Genomic DNA, 26,142 nt, shown 5'->3' with positions numbered 1-26,142 from the left:
TTACCCTTGCTATGAATGACAGACCAAGGGAAGTTCAACGCTAAGCAAGTATTCGTAACTCTCGTGACTCTATTCATAACGTATCATACATGCTCCATGATTCTAAGCGTATGTACAAGGGCAAATGCCACGAGATGCAAAATGTAAAGTACCTCTAGTCACTGGGACCTCGGAAACATCGCTCCGTCTATGTTTTCATGTCGTATCGTGCGCAATTAACGCGATTGAATGCATGGTGTAGTGATTTTGGCAGATGCCGGTATGCAGCTAGACGTTGCGCACAACGTCGTCGATGGCCTGGGCCACGTAGGCGACGTTCTTTTCACTCACTGAGTAGCAAAGAGGGTTAGTTGGATTCGGGTGGTGGTGTAGGGAGAGATTGACTTACAGCCGCTGATGGAAGCTCTGCCGGACTTAAGCAGGTAGATGTGATACTTGTCTTTGAGGGAATGAACCTGCGCAGGGGTGAGGCCGGTGTAGGAGAACATTCCATTCTAGATAAGTGTTAGCCTTCTGTGTAAGGTACTGGTTGCAGACTTGTTCAAGGGAGGGAGGGAGCGGAGGGGAAATACTTGTTCCACAATGTGTCTCCAGGACCCCGGGGTCTGCAGCCTCAGAAGCTCGTCATAGAGAGCCTTTCTCATTGAGCGGATCCGCGAGCTCATTACTTTGAGATCCTTGTGCCACTGCGCAGTGAGTTCTTCGTTCGTCAGGACCTTCTTGACGAGGTTGCAACCCGCTGTGGGCCCCATGGAGTACTCGCCCCGGATCAAATGGCACAGATTAACGACGACGGTGTCGCGGAGACTCTCGCTGCCTTGGGGCAGGACGTAGTGGAAGGCACCTACGCGCTGTCCGTAGAGCCCGAAGTTCTTGGAGAAGCTCTGCGCAACGCACATCTCCATGCCGGGCTTCTCGTTGAGGAAGTAGCGCACCGCCCAGGCGTCCTCCTCGAGAGACCCCGATGCGAAACCCTGGTAGGCCGAGTCGAAGAAGGGGAAGATCTTTTTGCGCTCGCAGAGGTCGGCAATGGCCTTCCATTGCTCCTTGTTGGGATCAAGGCCGGTGGGGTTATGTGCGCAGGCGTGGAGGAGGATGACATCGCCTTGTTGCGCCTCGGCCTCCAGGGTCGCCATCATACCGTCGAAGTCAAAGGAGCGGGTCGTGGGGTTGTAGTAAGGGTAGGTCTTGCGGGGGACGCCTGCGAGTTCCCAGATGGTCATGTGGTTGGCCCAGGATGGGTTGGAGAGCCAGACCTTTCCGGGCTTCATGTGGGTTGCCAGGAACAGGGCTCCGAGGTGGTTTGCGCCGGTGCCTGCGACGGTCTGGACGGAACCAATGCGGCTCTTGTGCTTCTCTGCTGCGTTCTTGCCATCAAACCCGAACATTATGTCCCGAGCCAGCTCGAGGAAGGGAATGTCGCCTTCGATGGCGGTGTACTCGTGTCTGGTAAGACTGTCTTCGGCAAGCAGTTGCTTCTCGGCTTCGCGCACGCATGGAAGAGGCCATGGCTTGCCGTCGTCGGTGCGGTAGACGCCAACTCCCAGGCTGACCTTTTGCGGGAAAGGATCCGTGGCATACGCGCGATTCAAGGCGAAGATCTCATCTGGTGGGACGGGTGCCAGTGTACTGAGCACAGACATGGTGGCGGAAAACGAACTAAATTGTGAATGCGCTAGAAGGAATTTGAGGTGATTTATGGTATCTCTAAATTAAGATATGCAAGACGGTAAGGGGGAGCTAGATGCGCGAGAACGATGCAAACTGAAGTACAAGAAAGAGACAGCAATGCACAATTGAGTATAAATTGTCCGTCAGCGAATCTGTTCGCAGAAGTGTTCGAGAACCCCGATATCGCAGTTCTTCGGTTTCCGCGGCTTTCACTCTCTCTGACCTTAGCCGACGGCAATAGGAATTAGTAGTACTCAAGAGTGGGTCCCTTGTTGATGACATGCTTGCCATCATATAACTAAGTTACGGAGTAGTCACTAACTAGTACCTTTCTGACACCTGCAGAGATAGACCAGGCTATCTCGGGATTCTTTGCGAGGATGCCATTGAAGATCAGACGCAGTTAATAAATCGCCTAAAGTCGTGTGGGGGCTTGAGCGCATTGCCTCTGTGACAATGGAGAACAATTGATGAAACATTTTCAGGCCTTCGGATTCAGTTCTAGTCTTGTGACTGATTGATATATGGAGGGCAAGAAATATAGGATGATGGCAAATTCAAGTCACAGCAACTTTCAGCTGACTGGGGGCGATTAACTAGTGAATATACCCCCGTGAGGCAGATAGGGCATCTCAGCGGTTACCATGCTGATAGTTGATATATGGAAGATTGCCATCAAGACATAGATAGATAGATAGGTAGGTAGATAGACACAGAGTCCCGAGAGAATGAGATGAAATGGTAAGCTGACTGTATAAAAGAGGGGCTGTGAGGGGGTTTGGAGAAGCCTTCCCTTCTCTGTCCTTTTACTCCTCTATCTTACGCACTACTTTGCTCCATAGCACACCTAAGTCCTATCACCACAATTGAACAAGGATAAGTACCAACATCACTGTCCTAAAATGATAGACTCGTCAACGGCCGGAATCGAGGAGCTGCATGCTCTTCGACCGAAGACCATTCATCAACCTCTTCACAATGCTATCCCTCCAGAACTAGTCCCTCGTTTCGACCCAGTCTACGTGGAGTACTACAACAAATATAATGCTGGACGGCTACACACTCACGAGGTACCCATCGAAGACTTTCGTAGAAATCCCGCCAAGTACACCATCGCCTATGGCCGCGCAGCCGGACCAGATGTGTTCCGCATCACTGAGCAGAAATGCCCCGTGAAGGATGGAGAGATCACTGTGCGGATCTTTGAACCTGCTCCAGTGTCCGATGACCAGGGCAACCTAAAGAAAAGAGCAGCATATGTCAACTTCCATGGAGGCGGTTGGGTGTTTGGTGATCTCTCCGTCGATCATGATTTTTGCAAACGCCTCGTACACGGCCTCGATGGCCACTTGGTGGCTTTTGACGTCAATTACCGACTGGCACCTGAGTACAAGTACCCAATTCCTGTCGAGGATTGCTGGGCAGCATTCAACTGGGTCAGTGACTTGGTCATCAATTCCTTCACTGTACAATTGTCGAAGTCTGAGACCAAAGGTCTGACAGTCGGTTCAGATTAGATTGAAGAAAGCAGACGAATTCAATATCGATCCGGATCGGATGGCAATCGGTGGTGTCTCTGCAGGAGGACAACTGTCGGCTGTTCTTGCACATCTCTGCCGTGATGGCAACATTCCACTGCGCCTGCAACTCTTGACTGTGCCAGCCTGTGACTTGCACAGTGTCTTCACGTCAGATGGACAGTTTGACCGCGAGAACTGCCCATACGAGTCATACCGGGAAATGGAATTTACGCCGGCACTTCCAGCAGCACGAATGGCATACTTCCATAGGCATTTTCTTGGGAATCCTCGACCTCCCAGATCCGAGGAGGTAGGTATCCGCTAGAAAACGATGTCTGTCTGGGGACGCTGACCAAGGAGTTAGGACTGGAAAATCTCTCCTATGCTGGCTCCTAATTTTGAAAATTTAGCACCTGCTTTGGTGCATACAGCAGAGATGGACCCTCTCCGGGATGAGGGCGAGGTTTATGCTGCCAAATTGAAGGATGCCGGAGTTCGTGTGGAACTGATCCGTGCTGTCGGAGCACCTCATATTTTCCCGCTATTGGATGGAATTTTGGAGTCGGGAAGGGTGTATAACGAGAAGGTGATAGCCACGCTGCGGAAAGAGCTTTTGGTGTAGTCTGAGGACACTGTGTATCTCCAAGACAGTAAGATATGCTACGGTACTAGTGAGTGTTCATTCATGACGCCAGTGTTATTCCCTTTCCCGGACAACTGAAGAAGAAGGATCATAGTTTATCCGACTCCAATGTTTACCATACATTACCACTAAGATCCCCGAATCTAACGGATTTTGCACGGATTGTCCAGCTGTATTGTGTTTATGGAATACCGGACCGGGTGTTTTCGGCAGAGAAGCCCGGAAAACTGGTTGGGATAGCTCTGTAGGAGAAACAAAAGGGCAAAAAAGCGGCTGGACGGAAACTGGCAGAAGCTCTGTTTTATTTGTCTCGTTCTACTCGTCTTCTTCTTCCGCTCGCGCTCTTTGCTTCCTTTTTTTTAACTCGTTTCAGCCTCACGGCATCCCAATTGAAGAAAATCAAAAGCTTCGGCAACAGCCAATATGCTGACTTCATCCACCAACTCGTCCCGAGCCGCGGTGCGCTCGATGGCCTCATTGACACATGCAGCGACTCGTACCACCTCATTGAACGCCCCCGCAGCTGCCCGCAATGCTTTGGCTTTCGCTGCCCGCTCCCCCGCTTCGTTCAGTAGCCGTCGGGCGCTGAGCTTCAATACCCGTTCTCTCGTTCAATACCCCCGCCTTCAGTCCATTCAATCCATCTCCAACAAGAGAACTTTCGGCACAACCGTCAGGATGGTGAGTGTGCGGCCTTCCCCTGATGGAAGAAAAGCTGGCTTGACCGATCTGCGTTATCCATTGTGTTCGCAGGACTTTGTGATCGCAGTCAGTGGAATACCTGTGAATCATGTCATTGATCATCTTCCTTTAGGCTTCTGCTACACGAACCGAATCCGATGCCTTCGGTGAAATCCAGGTGAGTAACAGACAGATTCTCTCCTCTGTTACAGGTTCTAAGCCGGCTGTCTTCTAGGTCCCTGCGGACAAGTATTGGGGAGCCCAAACTCAGCGGTAAGCGACCGAGAACAACCGGCATTCCAAACACCAGCCACGGATCTGGCGAAAGGGACTTCACAAATTGCTGATCGAGATGAGGATAGCTCCCTGACCAACTTTGACATCAACCAGCCCCAGGACCGTATGCCGGCGCCTGTGATCAAGGCCTTCGGTATCCTGAAGGCTGCTGCTGCTGAGGTGAACATGCGCTATGGTCTTGGTAAGCTTTCTTCTCTTCGGCGAAAGACATCTAGTTGAGAAAATGCTCATGCATGTTCTAGACCCCAAGATCGGTGAGGCCATCAAGCAGGCTGCCACTGAGGTGGCTGAGGGCAAGCTAATGGACCATTTCCCTCTGGTTGTCTGGCAAACCGGTTCGGGCACTCAGTCCAACATGAACGCCAACGAGGTTATCTCGAACCGTGCCATTGAGATCCTTGGCGGTACCATGGGCACCAAGAAGCCTGTCCACCCCAACGACCACGTCAACATGTCCGCCTCTTCCAATGACTCTTTCCCCACTGCCATGCATATCGCCGCCGTCCTGGAGCTCGAGAACACTCTGCTCCCTTCCCTGCGCAGCCTTCGTAACGCTCTCCAGAAGAAAGTCGAGAAGTTCGACAAGATCATCAAAATCGGTCGTACTCATCTGCAGGACGCCACCCCCCTGACTCTCGGTCAGGAGTTCTCTGGCTACGTCGCTCAGTTGGACCGCAACATCGAGCGCGTTGAGGCTTCCCTCCCCCACCTCCGCTACCTTGCCCAGGGTGGTACCGCCGTCGGAACCGGTCTGAACACCTTCAAGGGTTTCGCTGAGGGTATTGCTGAGGAGGTCACCAAGCTGACCGGCACCGAGTTCAAGACCGCCCCCAACAAGTTCGAGGTTCTTGCCGCTCACGACTCCATCGTTGAGGCCTCCGGCTCCCTGAACACTCTGGCTTGCTCCCTCTTCAAGATCGCGCAGGATATCCGTTACCTCGGATCTGGACCTCGCTGCGGTCTTGGAGAGTTGATTCTGCCTGAGAACGAGCCCGGTTCTTCTATCATGCCTGGCAAGGTCAACCCCACGCAGTGCGAGTCCCTTACCATGATCTGCTCCCAGGTTATGGGCAACCACGTTGCCGCTACCGTTGGTGGCATGAACGGCCAGTTCGAACTGAACGTCTTCAAGCCTCTGATGATCCGCAACCTGCTGCACAGCGTGCGCATTCTCTCTGATGGCATGAAGAGCTTCGAGAAGCACCTTGTCGAAGGCCTCGAGGCTAACGAGCCCAGAATCAACACTCTCCTCCACGAGAGGTATGTCTACAATCCTTTGCAATCATCATTTCTGAAGCGCTAACCTGCCCTAGTTTGATGCTTGTTACCTGCCTGAACCCCGTCATCGGCTACGACATGGCCTCCAAGGTCGCCAAGAACGCTCACAAGAAGGGCATCACCCTTAAGGAGAGTGCAATGGAGCTCAAGGCTCTGAGCGAGGAGGAGTTTGATAAGCATGTTCGCCCCGAGCTGATGCTGAGCCCCAAGGAGAAGAAATAGAGGTGATGAAAAGCTGTTTGGTGGCCGGAGCTATGATTTAAGGTCTTGCTTATCTTAGAGCGCTGTAAGGTAGCGGTTCATTATATTTGTATTACTGAAAATCTACTGTACTATTTATTCCGATTGATTACCCTCTTTCGTTACTTTCCGAACAATTCAGACTCTTCACTGCTAGAATGATTATTCCTGGCAGACATTCAGAGCTGAACACACTTCACCACTAGGAGTATTTACATGTGGCATGTTACCACTTGATGCGCTGATTGAACTAAACCACTGTGCATAGTAGCACTGTTGGCGTATTTCCGGATCCTAACAGACTCATGATCCATAACAGGAGCTCACAGATCTGAGCAGATTCTGGAATGCCTTACTTCTTTTCATGCTTGCTGAACCTGGGTACTCACATCCCCGTTTATCTATTATACACCACAGAATCCTCACCAACCACCCTCCCCTTTCCTATCTGCTTCTTCTTTCCATTCATCCCTCCTTTCCACCCGATACAGGCTCGACCAGGTTGAGTTTGCGTGGACACAGTCAAGCAAATTAACCTGAGCCTCAAAAACTGCTGTTCAGCTATTCATTCCTCGGTTAGTATGTAATACTCCTTTGCTCCGTTTAGCGGACATTCATCATCAATGCCTTGCGACCTTCCGCTCCTTTAGATTCTATAGCAACTCAAAAAGGGACCACAAGAACAGTAGACCTGCTCATTAAGTAGCCAGGCCATTGTTCTGAATTTTCTAATTAGGTTAGCAGAAGCCTGTGACCTGTCCGCCTTTGATATTTATTGTATCTTCTATGGGATTCTTGGATAAAAGAAGAGAGTTGATGAAAGGATGAAATAGGGCACATATAGTCTACGGAGTATACCTAGGATAGAACTAATACTAGTAATGTAAGAGTGCCTATTTATAGCATAGTTCCAGCACTATAAAGTTCTGAGGAGGAGCTGTCTCAGCCACTAAGTCTACCAGCGAGATGATACAGCCTACCAACCAGGTATATGTCTGTTATAGCGATACAATGATCCAACGCAGATCAAGGATGATAGAAAATACACAAGAATGATGATAGTAAAGATCGAAAGCAAGGCCTATTAGGTATATATACGTAACAGTAGAAAAGGACCTAACGGATTGGACCAGGGAACTGGAACTGAAGTACGGAGTAGATAATGAACATCAAATGCGAAGACCTAAAGTAAGAATTGCAAGATATAATAATAATAATGTGTCCTATTGCCATTCAACTCTGGTCTTATGGTAGTAGATTATGTGACCACGGAGTAACTGTTCGGTGATGCTTGTCTCAGATGCTCCAAGCCTCAACCACGGACCGCCCTTTATTTATGCTCTTCCGCGCTGGGGAGTTGACGACTTGTCCACAACATTACTCTCATTCGTTTTAATTACTGAGCTATCGTCGCGCAATTGCCGTCTCTGAAAAATTGCACATAGATCCCTTGTTTCGTTCACCCATTAATTCCTTGGTACCTGACTTCCCGAGTCCAAATCAAATCCCCATACAACAATAGTTCTCTAATCAACACCCCACCCGAAGGCGCACAAAGCACAACAAACCCACCACTACAGACCAACTCCTCCTCATCTATACTCAATTGCACCGTTACCGACAGGATCAATCCCAAAATGACCAACGCAACCATTGCTCCGACGACGACTGCAGCCCCGGTCACCAAGTCCGTCGACGCTCCCACCGCAGATGAGAACACCCCCCTCTTCTCCCCCTCGCTCATCTCCCCCGATGTCCTTGCCGTCCTTCCCGCAGACTACACCATCCGCCCGCTGTGTCGCTCCGATTACAAGAGAGGCTACCTCGACGTCCTCCGTGTGCTGACGACTGTCGGCGACATCAACGAGGAGCAGTGGAACAGTCGGTACGAGTGGATTCGCGCCCGGAGCGACGAGTACTACCTGCTCGTTGTGTGCGACGGGGAGGGCCGCATCGTTGGCACAGGCAGTCTGGTCGTCGAGCGGAAGTTCATCCATTCGCTGGGGATGGTGGGGCATATTGAGGATATTGCTGTTGAGAAGGGACAGCAGGGGAAGAAGCTGGGACTGAGGATTATTCAGGCTTTGGATTACGTGGCTGAGAAGGTGGGATGTTATAAGGTATGTTCTGTCTTCTGTTTTCTTTTTGGGGCCTGTCGGGTTGGCGATTGGGGCTGACCCTTGACGTACAGACGATTCTCGATTGCTCAGAGGCGAATGAGGGGTTCTATATCAAGTGTGGGTTTAAACGTGCTGGGTTGGAGATGGCGCACTACTACTGAGTTGAGTTCGAGAGTGAGCTGGACAGTGTTTAGATCTGGTGGGTTGGGGTATCTCGGCGTTGAACGTTTTATTTGAGGGTGGACTGACATGCAGGATCTCACGGTGGCATGCCTCGTCGTTGTTTCGGCGTCAGCGATGAGTGTAGCTCTCGAACGGATGGATTGTGCTGTGCACCGGCGATACCGAAGACCGATGCTCTAAAACTATACAGACCGCCGAGCACGAAGCCATGCTTTACCTCCGTGACGAACTGTTGAGACACTTTGGTCCTGAGCCCTACGTTTTTCTGTCATTCAGTTACATCTTTTATTAGAGCTGATCCCTGATAGAGCTTCATTTCATGTAAGCTAGACGAACTACTAGTAATTGCGAGAAGCACGCCTATTGATACTACTTTGTTAGATGCAACAAGTCTGGCACTACGGATAGCCTCAGGACGACTTCGAAAAACGTAGGGCATCAATTTACGACCGTAGAAGCAATACAGCAAGCATAATCATGAAAGCGAAAAGGAGCGAATCCGACGTAATGAAAAGAGGTAGATTGATCGAGAAAGACCGAGACGAATCAATTAACGGAATGCAGATATTCAAATCCGCCACGAAACACAAGGAGCAGAAAGTCACTGCACCCAGAAGCTGTGCACCATCATCCGTTGTTTGAGCATTTGATGGGGCCGATGCTTGACAAGATAAACATGTTTGCGGAAGTGAAGAAGCTTTTTTATTTTCCCAAACAATGCTTTAACCCCATATGATTGTTGTTGCAAGCCCATATTCTATTCATGAACCCAGTTTCCTTCCACTAGAGTCAGGTTTATCGTCCGTTGGTTGTTCCCGTAGAAGTACCATACTGAAGGTAGGCCAGAATGTCACTTGTTCAGTATAACCGCCGACTAGATGATGATAGTGATTTGTATGTTCGATGATCGTCGTTGGATCCCCCTTTCTCATCACCTAATTTCCTCCGCCGGAAAAAAACGCGGTCGACTTAAGAAGTGGGGTTGGGGTTCATCTGTAAGGAATGCCCGTGTCAGCGTCTGATGCCTTCGATGCGAAGGTCCTCCCGCAAAATCTGCTGTCTGGACGAAGAACTGGTTCCTATTATGAACAGTACCCAAGTCTCCGGCCCAGAGCATATATGCATCCTTTGTATCGAGCCAGATTTCAACATACCTTCCGCTTGCCACCAGTAATGGTAACGTTGACGAAACGGCGGGTGTACTTGAGGCGCTTCAGAGCACGACCCTTGGGCTCCTTCTTCTTCTCTTGCTTCTCGACCTGTACAGTAGAACAGAACCGATCAGCACTCTGATTTAGCAAATATCTCCCCAGAAAACCATCGGTTCATCATATCGTCTTCGCATATATCCTCGCTGCTTTTCCTGCATGTCGGATCGCTGCAAAAACCTTCCTTCAAAATCCCTCCTCGTCGGTGGCGACGATGAACCTTCCCAGCAGGAACGTGGAGATCAAAAACTTCATTATAATGAAGAACAAGAGGAACTCACCTTAGGAGTCGCAGACTTGACCTTACCCGCACGGGCGAGAGATCCGTGAACCTTACCCATGGCTGCTGGTGATGTGTAGCTTGTCGGATCGAGATGGTAAGTTGACTGAGGTTGAACTCTTTCAGGGCTTCTCTGGAGCGGGTGGGATTCGATCGACTCTTGTGGGCAAAGCGCGCTAGGCTGTTCCGTAAGCGAGATGGCGACCTGTGATTAGTCACCCATTTTTGCTTCTGCCTCAGGCAGAAATAGGTCTGTACTGATCGCTGTATGACTTTAAGTTGGCACGCTGTTAGCTCTGTCTTTATGATGATTACTGCGTTACTTTATTTGTTATTCACGGGCTGCTATGTCCATATCAATTTCATCCTTTCTACTCTTGGTGATGCTATACGTGGATACGCGTTGGGGGTATTCAGCCAATATCATTACCTAAAAAGGAATGGATTAGGTTTGAGCCCTACCCATATCCAGCTAACAGGGCAATTAGCATACTGTATTGTATTTACACTGTCCAGTGAATCGAGATCAGCCATCTGTTTCAGCAGGGCCACTCAGACATATGATGCAACTTGAGTGCTTTTGTTCAGCCGATCATGGTGTTGATTCTAGATATCTGGACAGTGCAGGATTGAGTACGATTTAAGAGCTCTATGTCGTCATTCTCACCCGTGGCTGTGAAATACCTAGTACATCAACATCTCTACCACGTTTTGTTGATAGGGCCATTAGAAATAGTTCTGGTGCAGAGCAAGGTGTTCTGGATTTGTCGTAAATCGAAGGATCCTTTTGAGTGTCTGCAGAAGCAATGGGCTCTAAAATCTACCAGCAGGAGAGGAGGTCTGTCAGAAGATAGAGAACCGGGACATCATTAGAACATCCATTTTTCCATTCCTGGTAGTTACCATGGCGCGAAAATGACAAAGCCTATCTGGATAATCTGCGGGTTGTCTCATCCGCAAGAGCCCATCGCTCGCAATGCCGCTTTGTTGTTGTTAGGATTTTGCGAGGGAAACAAAATTCCAGCTCCGGAAACCTCCCAAAGTCCAACCACAAGGATCCTCCTATCTACTCCCCAGCCCAAGCCGAACCGCCTTCAATCCGTTTAACGAGACTTGGCGGCGACCTTGGGAGCAGAACCCTTAGCACCCTGCTTGCTCTGGATGCGCTGAGCAGTGCCCTTGGCGGCGGTGGCGGCGTTCTTGGCCTTCTCAGCCTTCTTGCGGCTCTCGGAAGCGGCCTTCTTCTCCTTGGCCTCCTTGATAGCCTGCTGGCGGGCGGCGGCACGAGCCTCAGGGCGCATGCTGCGGCGCTCCTTGATCACATCAAGGGAGGCACCGACGATGGCACGCTGGTGCTTGACGACACGGCGGGTGCGCTTCTTGGCAACTTCCTGTTCATGGTGAAAACAGACCCCGTCAGCAATTGCTCATCCACATCTTACTTCGCGTCACCCGTGATTGTTTTAAGCCTCATTTGTCCACATTCAACGGCTGCTCCATGCCTCCCCAACGCATAAAAGCTTCCTTGTCCACTGTCCTGCTTCGAACCAATCACGGGATCTTCGACAAATTTTCAAAGGAATTCGGTAGTACTGACTTCAGAGATACCCTTCTTGTGCTGACGGCGGTAGAGGACAGTCCAGGCTATCCGGCGAGGGTTCTTGCGCTGGAGGAACAGGGACTCGGACTTTCCATTCTGGAAGCGGAAGATCTTGCTGTCGCCACGGACGTACAGCTTACCCTATAATTTCAAATCCAACACTATGTTAACCCATATCCAGAGAAGAAATTTTGTGGGACATTTTCATGAATCGGTGTTGCGCTCGTAAAGAATCGGGGTGGAAATTGCTGGATGATTGATGATTCCGGAAGGGACAAAACGCACCTTTCCAGGGTAGATCTTCTGACCGCTGAAAGAATCGTCGTAGGTACGCATCTTGAATGTTGGAGATGCGCAGCCGGTCGAGACGAGGTTTTGTCGGTTGGCGTTGGGTGGTAAAGTCGAATCGGTCGCTGCGGCGAGCTGTTCGTGAGGCCGACACAATTGTGGTGCGGTGCGGAGAAGGCCTCGCTAAAGTGCGACACGTGACCTCGTCTGCCCTTGGGTGGCCTTACAACTTCGGACTTCCAATACCTCTATGGTAACTACGATATCATCAAAGAAGGGAATCATTGCAAGGGAATTGTTATCTGTTGGCTCTTCCTCTGTGATCGTAATGTAGTTCATAATTTTTTTTTAAACAAAACGTTTACCTTTATCCGCTTTTTTTTTGGTTTTTCTCATCGTTCCCTAATATGATGCTCCCATGCCAATAATCTCTCAAAGGAGCTCATCTCGATCGATGCTCGAGTGGCATGATAGCTAGAGACCAACTTTCCCTTGCAATTGAATCTGAATTAACGGAGTGACTTTGCATCGATTAGTCTCAACGATAGCATCAGTAATCATGCCAGTCGCACGCAGCCCAGGGATCTTCCTTGCAGTCCTACGCAGAGAAGGGTTGTTAGCATTCAATCATGGGCAATTGGCAAGGAGAGAAGAGAAATATGATATTGCTTACCTTGCACTGGACATCGTGGCATAGCTCGACCGGACAGATACCCCAGCAGTCGGAGCAGACATACCGTCCGCAGCCTCCGGGTGTGGTGCACAGGGAGTAAGTGGTCGCCTCCAAGACGCTGTTGCCCAGGCGCTGGATCAACTTAAGAATCTGGTTTGCGGCTTCGGCATGTTCAGGGGTGGAGTCTGCCTGGGCAGCAGTGCGGCGAGCAACGTCGAAGATGCAGCATGCTTTGCTGCAAACTGGGCAGTCTCCGAAGCACTTGATGCACTTTGTGTTCTTTGTGTCCCATTTTTTGGCATTCTGCAGAGCCTTTCCAGTCTTGGTATCCTCGTCTGACTGTCCCTGGAATATGTTCTTCACGATGTGGCGGATTACTTCAAGCTGTCGCTGTGTTAGCTGTCTATAACTAGCGGGAACCAACTGACAGGATAGCCACGGCTCTTACTCTCTTCTCGACAATGCTTCTCGGGTCCTGGTCGTTCGCGGCTTCGGCTTGAATGGTCAGCAAAGTCCATGCTAGTCCTCAAACACCTTCGTGCTCACCGGATTCGTCCTCACCAGAGCCGACTTCGGCACTCTTGGCCTTAGGGGAGATACCAGGGCTGGAGTTGCTGTTCGCGTTGCTCTTCTCTCCTGGGGTTTCGATATCAATGAACACATAGTCTGTTCATGTCTGAATCAGCAACCTGCTGAAAGACTAAACCAGAAAATTCAATAGCTCTTACCTCCAGGGGATCTGAGGCACTTGATGACTTTTGGCTGCGCAGTAGAGATAGCAGCAGGCTTTCCCTCTCTCTTCAGGCCCTCGGAAATCGTGAGCTTCTTGAGGCCTCCTTCAAGACGCGTTGCGGCATCTCCTTCACCCAAATCTGTACCAGTCGCCGTGACCGAAGCAGAGCGGATAGAGCGAGTCTTGCCTCCACTGCCCGCGGAGGAGGACTGAGTCTGCCAGCTCTTTCTGTCCATGCTGCTGACCTTCTTGACAGAGTCACCAGTCATCGTTCTGCTAAACTTCCTTGTGAAGGAACTTTCCTTTGGCGATGTCCTAGCAGGATCCTTCTGTTTGACAGTCAGTTTTACTGACCCGCAGTTTCTTGGGCAACAGAGCAGAGACAGCGAAATACTTGCCTTGTTTACTACCTGCGATGACCTCTCTGGTCTCTTTCTCACCTTCTCAGGCAGATCCTTCAGGTTTGGCACTGTGGGGAGATCAGATGCGGGATGCGTAACGTCGCAAGACGAGAATCTGCTCTCAGACTCGAAGGAGCGAGACCTAAGTTTGAGCTGCTTCCCTGAGTTCTTGATACCGCTAACAACAAAATGATGAGTCGGAAAAGATACAACACAGTATGTTGTCTGCAAATACCTGACACAAGTATCCAAAGCGCGAGCAACACGACTCTTGGGGACGATGAAACTGTCAGTGAGAGGGAAATATTCGCTTTGTTGTTTTTGGTATTTTAGTCTCTCGGCGTTCATCTTTTTTTCACGCTGCTTCTGAGCTTTGCGATCAGCAGCGTGAGGGTCCGGACTCATGGTCAATTACTCAGTGTCAGTATCGATGAAAGACAGCTTTCCCTCTAAGAGAGTTATGTCTGAGTATCAGGCTGTCAATTCTTACCAGAAACTCTATAAATGGTATTCAGAAGCTCACAATATCAAGGTGTTAATGAAGAAGTTTCAAACACAGTAGAACTACAGAGGCTTGTGAAGCAATCTGAAGATATAACCATTTCACAACAGCATTTCGGATATATGTTGTTTTCTATCCGGCCAACAAAAGGAAGTGAATGTTCTATACCTTTGTATCTACAAGGTGGTCAGCAGTGGCAGTAACTCAGGGCCGTTTATTCACTCACAAGGTCTTCATCTGAAAGTCCCTGACTATCAAACTACTTTTCATTATCTGGTGTTGATTTCTCAGGCTTTGTGCACCTATGCCATATAAAGGGCTCTGATGATTATCCTGTGTTGTAGTGTAATCTCACTCCTGACAGTTCTAAGGTTGTGCCACTCCATATCATTGCGGATAAGTAGAGGGCCGCTGCCTCTCGCAGCTCACTGGTGACTCGCTGGACAATTCGTCAAGTATTTGTCGTATCCGGTACTCAAGACAGAGACAACAAGTGGTAAATAGTCGGAACAGAAGCCATAAGTACTAGTTACAACTCGATACTCGCTAAGTGATCATTTTGGGGGCCGATAGTTCTATATAGGAAGGTCTAAGCAACATGACGGAATTGTGAGATGACAGACATGCCAAAGTGTGCGTCAGCAGCTTGAAGCCGGAAATTCCCCAGATCATGCCCACAACATCGCGCTGCTTTTCAGCAGGAGAGGAAGTAGAGTCAACGAAACGGAGAGTACACTAGGAAGACTCGTCCCACGTGAAAGGCATAGCGTAGGTTATACGGCATGGTTGGAACCACAGGAGAGCCACCAGGGCTTGCGCTTGCATGATATTTTCTTCGTGGTCACATAACAGCAGTCTCACTCATATTTTCGCTCATATTCGTCATCGCAAAATTGACTGAGGTGTCCCGGAATCTAAGTCATTGCATGAGTTCTCGTCCATTCCTTCGCAGTTTGTATCGCAGCTTGCTCATCCTCCTTCCAACGCTGTGCAACATCATTGGCGAGCGGGTCATCGGGGTTAGGAGCTCCAAGCAAGGCCTGGATTGAGAGGAGAATCGTGCGGATCTGCAGAGCAGGGGACCAATTGTCTGAAATACTATTAGCTTGTGCGCTCATCATAAGGAAACAGAACGACGTACTCTTCAAAACATCCAAGCAAATGCGCCCAAGGCGGTCAATGTTGGGATGGTAGATCTTGGTCAAGAAACGGATCTTTGGCGGGGTCATAGGATAATCCTCCGGCAGAAAGAGCTCTAGACGGAAAATGCCACCTGGTATACGCATTAGAAACTCGCTATTTGAACACAATATTCTCTAACAGCGTCAAACCTTCGTACGGCGACTGAGCAGGTCCATGGATCGACACGTCAAAGTATCGAAGGTTGTCTTCATGAGGCACAGCATTGATACCGGGGACCCTTGAGAGAAAAACGCGTCAGTCGATGATAACTTATTCGTTCCGGGAAACAATTTATAACTCACGGCTCTGCCATAAGGCGCTCGGTCTCCTTCACAATTCGCTTTGGAAGGGCCATGATGAATCACCAAAAAGGAAAAGCTTATCGCGACCCGAGTTTCCAATCCTTCTGATATCCAAGGTAAGGTTGGCAGATCTACTGGACTCCAGTCTTATTTCTCTAGAAGGCTGATAAAGAGAGAAATGTGGGATAAGACCCAGGAAATGTGCAAAGAGCCAGGGATGAAGCGACCAAAACACCAAGGAATCAGACAGGTACTTGCGTCGGATTATCCTCCAGTAGAAGGAATTAGAAACCGACGTAACCGTCAGAGGGGAATTTACATGGTGAGGCGTGACCGCCTTCTCTATTAGACGCCTTCTGTTGATCTGCCACGGCACTCCATAAAGACAATCTGTGTAGTTCTTTGCTTAGTCATATTATATAGCACTGCTAACTCACTACAGAGTACGGAGTACTAGTTAACTATCTCCACAACTACTGAATAATTGTGGAGATAAGGAAGGAGTTGGGCCCTGCACTCTGCATTATTCTGCACAGGGCTACAGACTAAATACTGTCATGCTGCAGGCCCCTCGCTTGAACTCACATAAATTGGTACGTGAGATAGTCTTATTATGAGGTGCAGACACATGCTCACATCGAATTGACCACAGCCCAGCAGCTGAGGAAGTCGCGAACGCCAACCAGTTTCCGAACACCCTGGAGTTGTTCAAGCTCTCGAACAAGTGGGCCTCAGATAATGCGCGCAATGGATGGTCCCTTACAGTTATATCTGCCATAATTCGTTGATGGCCAATTGCCATGTTCCGAGATGAGAGCACCTCAGATCTCCCTACCGCTCATCCTGTCCTCGAGCGATTTTTTAATTTCTACTTCTAGCTCACGTCCGAGGTGGACGCGAGACTGCACGGTTTAGGAAGCGCTTTGGAACGACCAACCCCTTCGGAGTTGCAGCAATAATCGACATGATGGAGCCCAGGCCCTTGGCTTCGGCCTTCGAAAGTCCCACTTTTGGGGAAGACAGTTCGTTTCATGTGGAGCAGCCCGTCGGATCCATGTCCATATCTCCATGTGGAAGAGACGTTGTGTTGGCTTCGAAGGAAGGCCTCCATGTTATTGACTTGGATTCCCCATATTCTCCTCCTCGGTATCTTCCTCATCACACGCCATGGGAGGTCGCAGACGTTCAGTGGTCTCCGTTCGCTGCGCGCGACTATTGGGTGGTGAGCACTTCCAACCAGAAGGCCTTAGTATGGAATCTGGCGATGCAGACTGGGGAGAATTCTATCGAACATGTCCTGCATGCTCATACACGAGCTATCACGGATATCAATTTCTCCGCTCACCATCCCGATCTTCTGGCAACGTGTGCGGTAGACAGTTTTGTTCATTGCTGGGATCTGCGAACCCCTTCCAAACCTGCCATCTCATTCTCCGACTGGTTTGCTGGTGCAACGCAAGTCAAATGGAACAGACAGGACCCAAACGTTATTGCCAGTTCTCATGACAAATTTCTTCGAATATGGGATACGAGAATGGGAGCCTACCCGATCAAATCCATCGAGGCTCATGATACTAAGATCTACGGGGTGGACTGGAACAGAGTCAGGCCTGGAGCTTTGGTGACATGTTCATTGGATAAAACAATAAAATTTTGGGACTACACGGTAGACGACGAAGTACCCGAGAAGGTCATAACCACTCCATTTCCAGTATGGCGAGCACGCAACACCCCATTCGGATGGGGGGTCTTGGCAATGCCACAGAGGGGCAACAGCGACCTTCATCTATATAGTCGCAGGTCAAGCGACGGTACTAATCTTACAGAGAACCTTCCACTAGTGCACAGTTTTCCGGGACATAAAGGCCAAGTGAAGGAATTCCTTTGGAGAGCACGTGGAGGTGTGGCGGACGGAATCGATTACAGGGAGTTTCAGCTTGTATCGTGGGGCACTGATAAGGAACTTCGTCTACACCGAGTGGATCCAGATATCTTGCAACGTGTTGGCTACGAGAGAGGGAAGTCTTTCGTTTCCAAGTTGAACGTCACACGGCAAGGCGCTGTCTATAAGACTTTCCGCGACGCAAATGGCGACGACGGATATGGCGAACACGATTCTATTCTATCACCCAACCCTAAGCTTGCTGGTGGTACCGGTATCAATACAATATCTGTTCCTTACTCCCGGCCATGGACTCAAGGAGGCAACGAAGACTCTAGAGTTGGTATGCAAAGAAGGTCGAACTTCCGAGCTGATACAAACCCTATATCCTGGATGCGTGGTGTGAAGATCTCAGGATGGGATATTGAAACCCTGGGTGATGAGATAACACATGTTGGAGAGAAGTTCACCAAGGTTGCTTTTGAATCTGTGGATATTAGGCAACGGAAAGCAACAATATCGCTGCATGGGCCATGGGGTCCGGAGGGGGATTCTCTGTTTCTCAAAGTGGACATCAAATTCCCAAGTGACTATCCCAAGACTTCAATGCCGACTTTCGGTGTGCAGCGGACTGCCGCTGTTACTGACCAGCTTGCTGATAAGCTGATAAGCGAGCTGAGAACGATCGCGGAAACCTATTTGTCTCATAAGAGAGGCTGTCTCGAAGGCGTTGTCCGTTACCTTCTAGGGGAAAGCACCATAGAGGAGAGCATAGCTCACATACTGGGCGAGACAGCCGAGACAATCAAGTCTCCTATAAATGGCGATTTAGGGGACGACGAATCCAGCGATGAAGATGAAGTGGGAATGTCCCAGAGTCAAGAACTGGGCATGAGTTCTGAGCTACTTCGCCCGGTCAATAATGCGAATGTCATGGTTCCCGTGGCCAAGGCATGCGGTGCGCTCTGGGCCAATGATGGCCGACTAGTATGTTTCTTTCCTAGCAAGAAGGAAAAGTCATCAAACTTGATTGAGAATTTGGGACTCAAAGAGATGTCGAGACTATCAAGAGCGGATAAAGTCTTTGAAGGTTTTGGTCGTATCCAAACAAGCTCTCCCGGACCGAAAATAAATGGCACACTGGCGAGCACGGACGATGGTACTTCGGAATATTCCGATGACTCTGATGCTGAGACTTCAAGTTCATCAGGTTCATCTGACATGTTGTCGGGCTTGCAAGCACGATTCCCAACATCTCAAACATGGCGCAGCGCTGGAAGTTTGGGTATCTATCGGCCCAGGTCCACCGACCACTCGCAGCGATCAACTGCTGGAGCGCTGACTGCGAAGTCGTCCGATTCTGCCCAAAATATAATATCTATACATGATTTCAGCGATCTGTTACCAGCAAAGCGTGAATTGGCCCGAAGATATCGCATCTGTGGCAAGGTCACCGATGTATGTGCTCATAATGCCTCGGCGGCCCTAGATCTGGGCTATCACGAACTAGCTCGGATCTGGGGACTGGTCAAGCTGATTTTGCAGCACCAAAATGATTCATTGTCTTCGACGCGTTCAGAGATGATGCAACGACCCTCGGGTATACAGCGGAAGGATAGTGCAGTGGACTTGAGCTTCGATCAGAGTAATCAGGAGCAAAGCCGTAAGGAGTCAGCAAACAGCGCCAATCAATGGGGAGATCACCCTTATGGTGGCCGTTGGTTAATACCGTCTCTGATTGATCATTTTGAAAGGATTGGTGATGTACAGATGATTGCAATGCTCTCCTGCGTTCTTCAACAGCCAAAAAGCGAAGAGATTTCAAAGGAAGCAACCCGGAATAGAGATCCGGTATCCAGTGGGATGGGGCACCAATCGTTTCCTATGGATATCTTTCCCACTCAGGCAGCCACCCAGAACAAGTCGCAGGCAGTGACGCCCCTTGCATCCACACCGAAGGAAGGCCATCCGACACCGATCACCCAAAGCTCGGGGCGATCATCTTCCGAGTTCTGGCGTGCGGACTCTACGCCGCCATATTCAACTGGTACCACTCCGCCGTTAGCATCTCGCGTAGGTGCGTTAAATGCTGAACGGAAGACTATGAGCCACAATATTTCGATCGCCGCTTCTCCCGATCAGCAGTCCCAGCCACGCAGCGGGTCAGGATTTGGTTCCGCTCTGGCCTCTTCCTTCTCGCGGTCTTTCACCTTTGGCCCTTCGTCAGCTTCCCCCACTGCAGTTCCCTCAGGCCAGAAAAAGCAAAGTCCTAGTGGCAGTATGATCACCAGTGCTTTTGCTGGCAAGCCTGCGACGGCGGTTCCCGACTACCTCGCACCGTCAGCTGCGCTTACATCTCAAACCCACTCTGACATCGAGAGTGAGAGGCCTCAAGAGAATCCGAAGCCGCAGGCAAAATTCAAGGTTGTCTTGAAGAATCAGGATGAGTTTGACGGCGGAAGAAGCAACCAGACCCCGATGCTTGATCCACGTAAAGAGGGGCTCTACAAAGCCTACCGCGTGGCGTACGCTCATTTGCTTTCGATCTGGGGGTTTCCAGTGCAGCACAGTGAGGTGCTCAAGATAGGCACAGCTGGGGGTCAATCCGATGAACTACGCTCACGAAAAAGGAGCCACAACAACATAGATGCGCCATTGATCGTTTCGAGTCGCAGCCACAAGGACGATAGACTTATAGACGTTGACAGGGAAGGTCAGGGACTTGGCCTTCAGCGGCACTGTATCAAATGCGGTCAAGCTCTTCAGATGTCTATCTTCGCACCTACCGCTGTTGAGGAAAACGGCAGGAACCACCTGAACACGGGTCCTGTAACTGTTACCTGCCAGCACTGCAAACCCCATCGACCTTTGTTTCTCAAGCTTCCTTGTGTGATATGCGGCGAAGTGGTTGAAGGAATGCTTGTCCCATGCCTGAGATGCGGACACGTGACCTGCTTTGACTGTCATAGGAGGTGGTTCTCAGTGTCTACATATGTTACACAGCGGGATAAAAATTGCATACCAGCAAGCGGGATTGATGAGGAGCAAGAGGTCCAGTTTTGTCCTAGCGGCTGCGGTTGTCATTGCTCTGAGCATATTGGCACGGATATCCCGACACCGTTGGAACCGTCAACTCCAGCGCATGGGAGGGATGCTTCGCCAACGAGCACCCGTCTCAAGCGGTCTGAACTGCCAGCACGACCGAGCGAGTTGTCATCTAGTGTGGACCCACATGACGACGATCTCCTTGGACCTTGGCGGGAATCACCATTTGCGTCCCTCGCCCGTGGACTCGGAGGAGGTCTCAGTCGAGGTCTTCGTGCGAAAGAGGATCGGCGAAGATTGAGACCCTCCAGCACCGCGTTCATTCCGAAAAAGTCATCGATGAACCAAGTGGAAAAGGTGACATGACGTCGATTGGTCACTGCATGATCTCTGTGAATTATTTCTGTTACTTCATACATATATACCCCTGAATTTTGACGTATAGGGCCATACCTTTGATTCCCATATGCATTCTATAGGCGTGGGGGTTCCGAACTTTGGCACTTTACATTACCAAATCGTCTGGTTACGCTACTTTCTTTCCCCCTTTACTATGCACGATATACATACAAAACGAACACGACAAGCAGGGTTATTTTATGGCCCCATTGATCATCGCTGAGTTATCAAAGCATCTTTCATTCTCATTTCATGTAAAGCATCGAACCTTAGAACAATGATGCAGAATACCCTGGCTTAATGCATGACCACTGCAACATGGTCATCCATGTATTGACTGATGCTGCCCAGGAAACAAGCCGCGAGAATAGAAATACCACCAAACGCAATACTGACGTAGTAAACCCACTTGTAACTCTCAGCATACGCAAGCTGGCCCGCAGCCACAACGGCATTGTACGCAGCCTCGCTTCCAGCGATTCCCGGAATAGTCTTCAACTCTTCCAGCAGCGAAGCACCGGTGAGCTCGATAGCTTCGCCGATGTAGGCCGGATTGGTGATGTTCAGCTTCGTGCCCATCACGCCACCAATGAAGTGTTTCGCGTTGGGAACGAACTTGGAAATGAAAATGTTATAGTAGATCGTGTAGCCGATGCTGCCGCCGACGACGCGGATGGAGAGCGTAAGTGCTGAGATTGTCGCGATGAGATCCTGGTGCACGAGCCTGTTAGCCTTCCGCGTAAGTAGAAAGATAGAGGCAGTTGGAACATACGTCCGGGCAAATGATTGTGGTGATGATGGAAGCGGGGACGACGATACCGCCGATACCCAGGCCAGCGAGGACGAGGATTCCCCAGAGCTGGTAGAGATTGTCTTGACGGGCGACTGCCATTGCGCCGCAGCCTGATGAGCAGAGCGTTAGAAATGCAACTATTTCCGGGAGATGTTGGGGAGTTGGGGAACATAACTGACCTGCTGTCATGAGGACACTGCTGATGATCAATAACTCCTTGTTGTGACCGCGGAGGACACTGAGAAGCCACAGGACGATACAGGCGCCGGCCATGATGCCGAAGCCGACAGGTAGACTACGGAGTCCGACTTGGACAGGGTCGTGGCCATACACGTTGAATGACTGCGTAGGCCAGAACATGATAACCGAGAAGAAGTTTGCGCCCGAGATAAATGTGATAACCAGGGTGAGACCGAGGGTTCGGGGCTCTTGCTTCAAGCGTGTCGGGAAAATGGGATACTTGGCTCCGTAGATTTCCCAGGCCGCGAAGGCGACGAGAATCACAAATCCGAGGATAAGGGGGGCAAGGACGTGTGCGGTTGTCCAGGGGTACTATGTGATGACTGGATTTAGCTGCTGGTCGGGAGGTGTTGAAATCTGCATGTAGAAGACGATGCGTACCTGGTAACCTCCCCATTGCATGCCCGCCAAGAACAAGATTAAACCAGTGATACTGAGTAGTCCACCGACGAAATCGATCCTCCTGATCACCTCTTTCCTGCTGAGTCCCTGCGAGTTAACTCTCGGTGGTGGAAAGTAGAAGAAGACGGTGGCTAGCAAGCCGAATCCCCCCCAGGCACCGCAGAAGGCTCCGACGTAGCGCCAGCCGCTATGTGCTGCGATGAGCTGGGCCCATAAAACGGACGGGCAAAATGGCACGATAGTAAAGATTAGGATGGCGACGTATTTGCCTCGTTGGCTGGTTGGCGCCATTTCCGAGGTTGCAGCCAGTGCCGTCAGTTCGTTGACGCCAGCACCAGCACCGGCAATGGCCATCCCAGCTAATCTTCTTTGTTAGCGTGTGTACCCTTGGCCAGGTAGGTAGTACACTTGGACATACCGATAAATATGTTCATTGTGTGAGCTGTGCTGGTAACGATCATCCCAAGGCAGATGAGAGACGCGCCGATGATGGCAACATAGCGACGGCCGATCAGATCTGACAAAGAACCAACGAAAGGGCATACACCGGCTAGAGCTAGCAGATTTGCAAGGACCTGCATGATAAAATGAATTAGTGTGGAGTACAGGCAGAGTCAGAAGGGTAGCACCCACAAACCAGATCCACCTGTCCGCACCACCGATGTCTGCATAAATATAAGGCGGGATACCTCCTAACCGGCATCGTCAGCTTATACCAAGCGCAGGTTCAGTCCAACGTGTGAGGAACTCACCGAAAAGATAGACAGGAATCTGGCTGCCAGTCCACAAGAAGGCCATGGCCGTGAAGCCCATGAAACGACGGAAGGTCAACTGAATCGAGCCAGCAGTCAATTCAATGAGCTATACCAAACCAGTTAAAGCAATAAAGCACAGTACTCACAGGAATGTCTTGACCCTCTGCCGTATCTGAACCACCTGATTCTAGTCCAACAATCTCCTCATGACTATACTTATGCTCCTGATTGTTCGCCATGCTTGTCTGTCCTGCAGCCTTCTCATCCACCTGAGACTGACCTGAGTGGTCGGCGACCTCCATTGTTGCACGGAATGTCGCAAAGTGGCTCGATTATAGGACAGAAACGAGAAAAAGAAACCATAGATTGGCCCAATGCCGCAGAAAGCAATGACCTGGCACTATTGAGAGGGAAACAGGGAAATAGTCATGTCGATCAGCCAGCAAGTCTGCGCTTCTTATACGCGTCAGTAGTCCAGCAGAATAACAAAGTTCAATCATAAACCAAGCTCTCGGTAGTCTCCACGACGAGAATGCTTAGGTTCACCGGCGGAGTCACGTTTCAGTGAATCATGATTGCAGGCGGAGAACTGACTCCCCCCGATACGACCAAGCGAGCCAGGTTCGTCGACCATCTCTACCAGAACATCTGGATGTTTCAAACGGAGATGCTGCCACATCGAGACAGAACCGAGGCACTTTCCAGAATTCTGGTGTGAACAGTGCTTCAGTAATTGCCGGCGAGGGGTTCTCTGGGCCAGCTGGGCTCATCTGAGCTGTGGAGAGAGCGGGGGATTGGACCTGTAGGCATGGCGCGGGCGATAGGAGGCGAAACAAGCTCCATATTGACTTTGACTGAGTTTAGGCTACTCGATTGGGAGGGAGGAGGGAAACGGATGTGTGACCAGATTGGAGCTAGCCAGTCGCCAGCGAAAATAAATCGGTTCATCTCATTTGTTACAGTGGACCACTCCAGAAGTCATACCCCAGACTTTCTCCAGTCATCCGCTAATTACCCCATCAATTTCTCCAATAGTCAAAACGCCAGCTCCAAGGGCTCATGCAACTTTAATTGTGGGATGTTCGAAATATTGCGCGAAATAGCCTCCCCTGTCATATCATCGTGGTCTATCGAGTCAGATATGTATGTACTGAGAATAATATCCTGTTAGTGGACCCTTTGAACGCCATGTTATGCATACGGAGAAAAGATAGGCGACAAATCGAGCAATCCGCCTTCAGTAGCCCCAAAATAGTCTTATCATTCAATTATTTCGAGGAGAGAAATCTCGATCATTGTCTGAGTATCCATCGAATCGTACCGAGCTTGAAGGTCTCGTCGGCAACATGACATGTCCCAGCCTTGTCTCCAACGAATCAACTGGATTAGAATCGTTCTCCAATCTTCCGCAACTTGAATCCCTTTGGGACCACAAAAATCGCAGAGGCTTGCGCGCACACTCGCCCGACCGGGTCGCGGATTTCACCAGTCACGAACGCCTTGCGCTCAGTGCTTCTTTCTGGGTCTACCTGCGAGTGAAATGTGTAGAAGTTGCCTGAATATACCGGAGCGCGGTAGTTGATCTCAAGATTGGCCGTCACGCCGGTGCGTGCCGGGAAATGGCGTATAGCAGCACGTCCCAGATTCTCGTCAAGCACAGTAGCGAGAACGCCACCATGGACAACCGTTGGCCAACCCTCCAGACCCGATCCGAGGTATACCACACAGATGACTTTCTTCTCCTTGTCATTATAAAAAACTCTCTGTACGACAATAAATTGATTAGCGCGTGTCCAGTACTTCCGAGGTTGATCGAGCTTTCATGCCGGCATTTAGAGTGCTCGGTGGGCGGGGGGGCTCGGTAATGATATCAATATGCACGCCAAGAAAAATCTCAATCTCGAGTTGATTGTGTCTCCTCCATGATGGTGAATGAGGGAAAGATACGAACCTGGAGCGCCAACCCCCGACTCCCACGCAGCGGTCCAGACGTCAATCTGTGCGCCTTGTCCTCCTCCGAAAATCCTTCGTATGCATTCGTTTCCAGGTAGTCCGGATTGTTTCTTAGCTCTTGCACGATAGGCAGCCCGTGCTCGAATACATGATTGATCTCCTCCAGCTTGGCTGCGTCTTCCACGGTTCCTGGCACAGCGGGTGCCGAGACCTTCTCATCCATCCATTTACCAGCGGCGACCCCTAATCCACCAAATATTCCTGCGTAGGCCAATCGCCGTGGCCACCTCGACTTGGTTGTTGGTGGCTCAGCTGGGGCAATAGTGCTGGTATGGCGCGACAGACGGGGCTTCGAGAGATGCACTGACTTCAACTGAGTTGCATTACAACGCGGCCGAGATTGAAAGATTCTGCGAGGACCGAGCATGATGATCTGAATCACATCGCCGCTTGGCGATAGGTATTGCTGGGGTTCAGACAATATGGTGTTTCCACTTTCCAGTGCAATTTATCAGAAGCAACCTTCAGGACAAGAGGGACAAAAGCGCTGATGCCGAGGTTATAGTCACGTGAGCTAACTTTGACGGGGACTTTCTACACCGATGTCCATTGTTCCTTATGCAGATTCAAATGTTACTCAAGTACTATCTAACCCTTCGGGAACGTCCCTTGGTTCACATATCTAAAGGTTCTTCGTAAGAATAGCACGCATGCAATGTTCACGGGAGTCACCAAAAGGTTGAACGCTAGGAAGAGAGAACACTGAAGGAGTCTAGCCGATGCGAAATCTTGGTTCAATGATGCTTCATGTGGTCGTTATGTGTTAAACTTCATTTCTTAATCAAGTCGATCGAAGACACGGCACGATTGG

The 26,142-nt window shown here is 50.1% G+C and overlaps 11 protein-coding genes across 11 annotated transcripts; 4 read left to right on the top strand and 7 right to left on the bottom strand.

Annotated features, from left to right (window-relative positions):
* Positions 1 to 35: 35 nt before the first annotated feature.
* AFUA_6G02490 (putative aspartate transaminase) lies at positions 36 to 1,894 on the bottom strand. The gene is made up of 3 exons (XM_742735.2): positions 573 to 1,894; positions 389 to 494; positions 36 to 329 (listed from the first exon to the last, which is right to left on the bottom strand). The coding sequence occupies exons 1-3, from the start codon at positions 1,641 to 1,643 to the stop codon at positions 268 to 270; spliced, it is 1,239 nt and encodes a 412-aa protein (XP_747828.1). The 5' UTR covers positions 1,644 to 1,894; the 3' UTR covers positions 36 to 267.
* A 679-nt stretch (positions 1,895 to 2,573) lies between these two features.
* Positions 2,574 to 3,813, top strand: AFUA_6G02480 (alpha/beta hydrolase; the record flags this gene model as incomplete). The annotated part of the gene is given in 3 exon segments (XM_742736.1): positions 2,574 to 3,173; positions 3,184 to 3,501; positions 3,556 to 3,813. The coding sequence occupies 3 exon segments, from the start codon at positions 2,574 to 2,576 to the stop codon at positions 3,811 to 3,813; spliced, it is 1,176 nt and encodes a 391-aa protein (XP_747829.1).
* Positions 3,814 to 4,257: 444 nt separating this feature from the next.
* On the top strand, positions 4,258 to 6,312 carry AFUA_6G02470 (class II fumarate hydratase; the record flags this gene model as incomplete). Its single annotated transcript, XM_742737.1, has 6 exons — positions 4,258 to 4,602; positions 4,649 to 4,693; positions 4,751 to 4,788; positions 4,878 to 4,993; positions 5,055 to 6,072; positions 6,126 to 6,312. 6 exons carry the CDS (start codon positions 4,258 to 4,260, stop codon positions 6,310 to 6,312), a joined length of 1,749 nt encoding a protein of 582 aa, XP_747830.1.
* A 921-nt stretch (positions 6,313 to 7,233) lies between these two features.
* Positions 7,234 to 9,343, top strand: gup1 (glucosamine 6-phosphate N-acetyltransferase). The gene is made up of 4 exons (XM_742738.2): positions 7,234 to 7,807; positions 7,879 to 8,450; positions 8,522 to 8,954; positions 9,015 to 9,343. Exons 2-3 carry the CDS (start codon positions 7,968 to 7,970, stop codon positions 8,609 to 8,611), a joined length of 573 nt encoding a protein of 190 aa, XP_747831.1. The 5' UTR covers positions 7,234 to 7,807; positions 7,879 to 7,967; the 3' UTR covers positions 8,612 to 8,954; positions 9,015 to 9,343.
* Positions 9,344 to 9,602: 259 nt separating this feature from the next.
* AFUA_6G02450 (40S ribosomal protein eS30) lies at positions 9,603 to 10,286 on the bottom strand (the record flags this gene model as incomplete). Its single annotated transcript, XM_742739.2, has 3 exons — positions 10,123 to 10,286; positions 9,788 to 9,892; positions 9,603 to 9,626 (listed from the first exon to the last, which is right to left on the bottom strand). Exons 1-3 carry the CDS (start codon positions 10,180 to 10,182, stop codon positions 9,603 to 9,605), a joined length of 189 nt encoding a protein of 62 aa, XP_747832.1. The 5' UTR covers positions 10,183 to 10,286.
* Positions 10,287 to 10,526: 240 nt separating this feature from the next.
* On the bottom strand, positions 10,527 to 12,157 carry AFUA_6G02440 (60S ribosomal protein eL24). The gene is made up of 3 exons (XM_742740.2): positions 12,007 to 12,157; positions 11,719 to 11,862; positions 10,527 to 11,512 (listed from the first exon to the last, which is right to left on the bottom strand). The coding sequence occupies exons 1-3, from the start codon at positions 12,055 to 12,057 to the stop codon at positions 11,225 to 11,227; spliced, it is 483 nt and encodes a 160-aa protein (XP_747833.1). The 5' UTR covers positions 12,058 to 12,157; the 3' UTR covers positions 10,527 to 11,224.
* A 402-nt stretch (positions 12,158 to 12,559) lies between these two features.
* On the bottom strand, positions 12,560 to 14,221 carry AFUA_6G02430 (uncharacterized protein; the record flags this gene model as incomplete). The annotated part of the gene is made up of 5 exons (XM_742741.2): positions 12,560 to 12,607; positions 12,683 to 13,066; positions 13,131 to 13,177; positions 13,217 to 13,348; positions 13,411 to 14,221. The coding sequence occupies 5 exons, from the start codon at positions 14,219 to 14,221 to the stop codon at positions 12,560 to 12,562; spliced, it is 1,422 nt and encodes a 473-aa protein (XP_747834.2).
* Positions 14,222 to 14,784: 563 nt separating this feature from the next.
* Positions 14,785 to 16,098, bottom strand: AFUA_6G02420 (E2 ubiquitin-conjugating protein UBC13). Its single transcript, XM_742742.2, has 4 exons — positions 15,803 to 16,098; positions 15,650 to 15,738; positions 15,460 to 15,591; positions 14,785 to 15,408 (listed from the first exon to the last, which is right to left on the bottom strand). Exons 1-4 carry the CDS (start codon positions 15,853 to 15,855, stop codon positions 15,233 to 15,235), a joined length of 450 nt encoding a protein of 149 aa, XP_747835.1. The 5' UTR covers positions 15,856 to 16,098; the 3' UTR covers positions 14,785 to 15,232.
* A 191-nt stretch (positions 16,099 to 16,289) lies between these two features.
* On the top strand, positions 16,290 to 21,095 carry AFUA_6G02410 (Mtc5p; the record flags this gene model as incomplete). Its single annotated transcript, XM_742743.2, has 2 exons — positions 16,290 to 16,395; positions 16,455 to 21,095. The coding sequence occupies exon 2, from the start codon at positions 16,767 to 16,769 to the stop codon at positions 21,093 to 21,095; it is 4,329 nt and encodes a 1,442-aa protein (XP_747836.1). The 5' UTR covers positions 16,290 to 16,395; positions 16,455 to 16,766.
* A 330-nt stretch (positions 21,096 to 21,425) lies between these two features.
* Positions 21,426 to 23,620, bottom strand: AFUA_6G02400 (putative MFS drug efflux pump; the record flags this gene model as incomplete). The annotated part of the gene is made up of 8 exons (XM_742744.1): positions 21,426 to 21,860; positions 21,901 to 22,031; positions 22,101 to 22,473; positions 22,543 to 22,922; positions 22,982 to 23,138; positions 23,197 to 23,255; positions 23,316 to 23,424; positions 23,465 to 23,620. 8 exons carry the CDS (start codon positions 23,618 to 23,620, stop codon positions 21,426 to 21,428), a joined length of 1,800 nt encoding a protein of 599 aa, XP_747837.1.
* A 1,083-nt stretch (positions 23,621 to 24,703) lies between these two features.
* On the bottom strand, positions 24,704 to 25,698 carry AFUA_6G02390 (PaaI family thioesterase; the record flags this gene model as incomplete). The annotated part of the gene is made up of 2 exons (XM_742745.1): positions 24,704 to 25,081; positions 25,270 to 25,698. The coding sequence occupies 2 exons, from the start codon at positions 25,696 to 25,698 to the stop codon at positions 24,704 to 24,706; spliced, it is 807 nt and encodes a 268-aa protein (XP_747838.1).
* Between the last annotated feature and the right edge of the window lie 444 nt (positions 25,699 to 26,142).

Source organism: Aspergillus fumigatus, chromosome 6 (genome assembly GCF_000002655.1).
Source record: "Aspergillus fumigatus Af293 chromosome 6, whole genome shotgun sequence".
NCBI classification, from domain to species: domain Eukaryota; kingdom Fungi; phylum Ascomycota; class Eurotiomycetes; order Eurotiales; family Aspergillaceae; genus Aspergillus; species Aspergillus fumigatus.
Note: the sequence above shows the minus strand (reverse complement) of the source record. Positions and strands in the feature narration are given on the sequence as shown.

What these genes read in the sequence shown, in the direction of transcription:
- AFUA_6G02440 (XM_742740.2), bottom strand. Translation starts at nt 12,057, where the DNA reads ATGCGTACCTACGACGATTCTTTCAGCGGTCAGAAGATCTACCCTGGA. An exon ending in AGAAGATCTACCCTGGAAAG is followed by an intron (nt 11,863 to 12,006) that starts GTGCGTTTTGTC and finishes TTGAAATTATAG; the next exon opens with GGTAAGCTGTACGTCCGTGG. An exon ending in ACAAGAAGGGTATCTCTGAA is followed by an intron (nt 11,513 to 11,718) that starts GTCAGTACTACC and finishes CACCATGAACAG; the next exon opens with GAAGTTGCCAAGAAGCGCAC.
- AFUA_6G02420 (XM_742742.2), bottom strand. Translation starts at nt 15,855, where the DNA reads ATGGCCCTTCCAAAGCGAATTGTGAAGGAGACCGAGCGCCTTATGGCA. An exon ending in GAGCGCCTTATGGCAGAGCC is followed by an intron (nt 15,739 to 15,802) that starts GTGAGTTATAAA and finishes TTTTCTCTCAAG; the next exon opens with GGTCCCCGGTATCAATGCTG. An exon ending in TGCTCAGTCGCCGTACGAAG is followed by an intron (nt 15,592 to 15,649) that starts GTTTGACGCTGT and finishes TGCGTATACCAG; the next exon opens with GTGGCATTTTCCGTCTAGAG.
- AFUA_6G02490 (XM_742735.2), bottom strand. Translation starts at nt 1,643, where the DNA reads ATGTCTGTGCTCAGTACACTGGCACCCGTCCCACCAGATGAGATCTTC. An exon ending in GGAGACACATTGTGGAACAA is followed by an intron (nt 495 to 572) that starts GTATTTCCCCTC and finishes ACACTTATCTAG; the next exon opens with AATGGAATGTTCTCCTACAC. An exon ending in CAGAGCTTCCATCAGCGGCT is followed by an intron (nt 330 to 388) that starts GTAAGTCAATCT and finishes TTTGCTACTCAG; the next exon opens with TGAGTGAAAAGAACGTCGCC.
- gup1 (XM_742738.2), top strand. Translation starts at nt 7,968, where the DNA reads ATGACCAACGCAACCATTGCTCCGACGACGACTGCAGCCCCGGTCACC. An exon ending in AGAAGGTGGGATGTTATAAG is followed by an intron (nt 8,451 to 8,521) that starts GTATGTTCTGTC and finishes CTTGACGTACAG; the next exon opens with ACGATTCTCGATTGCTCAGA.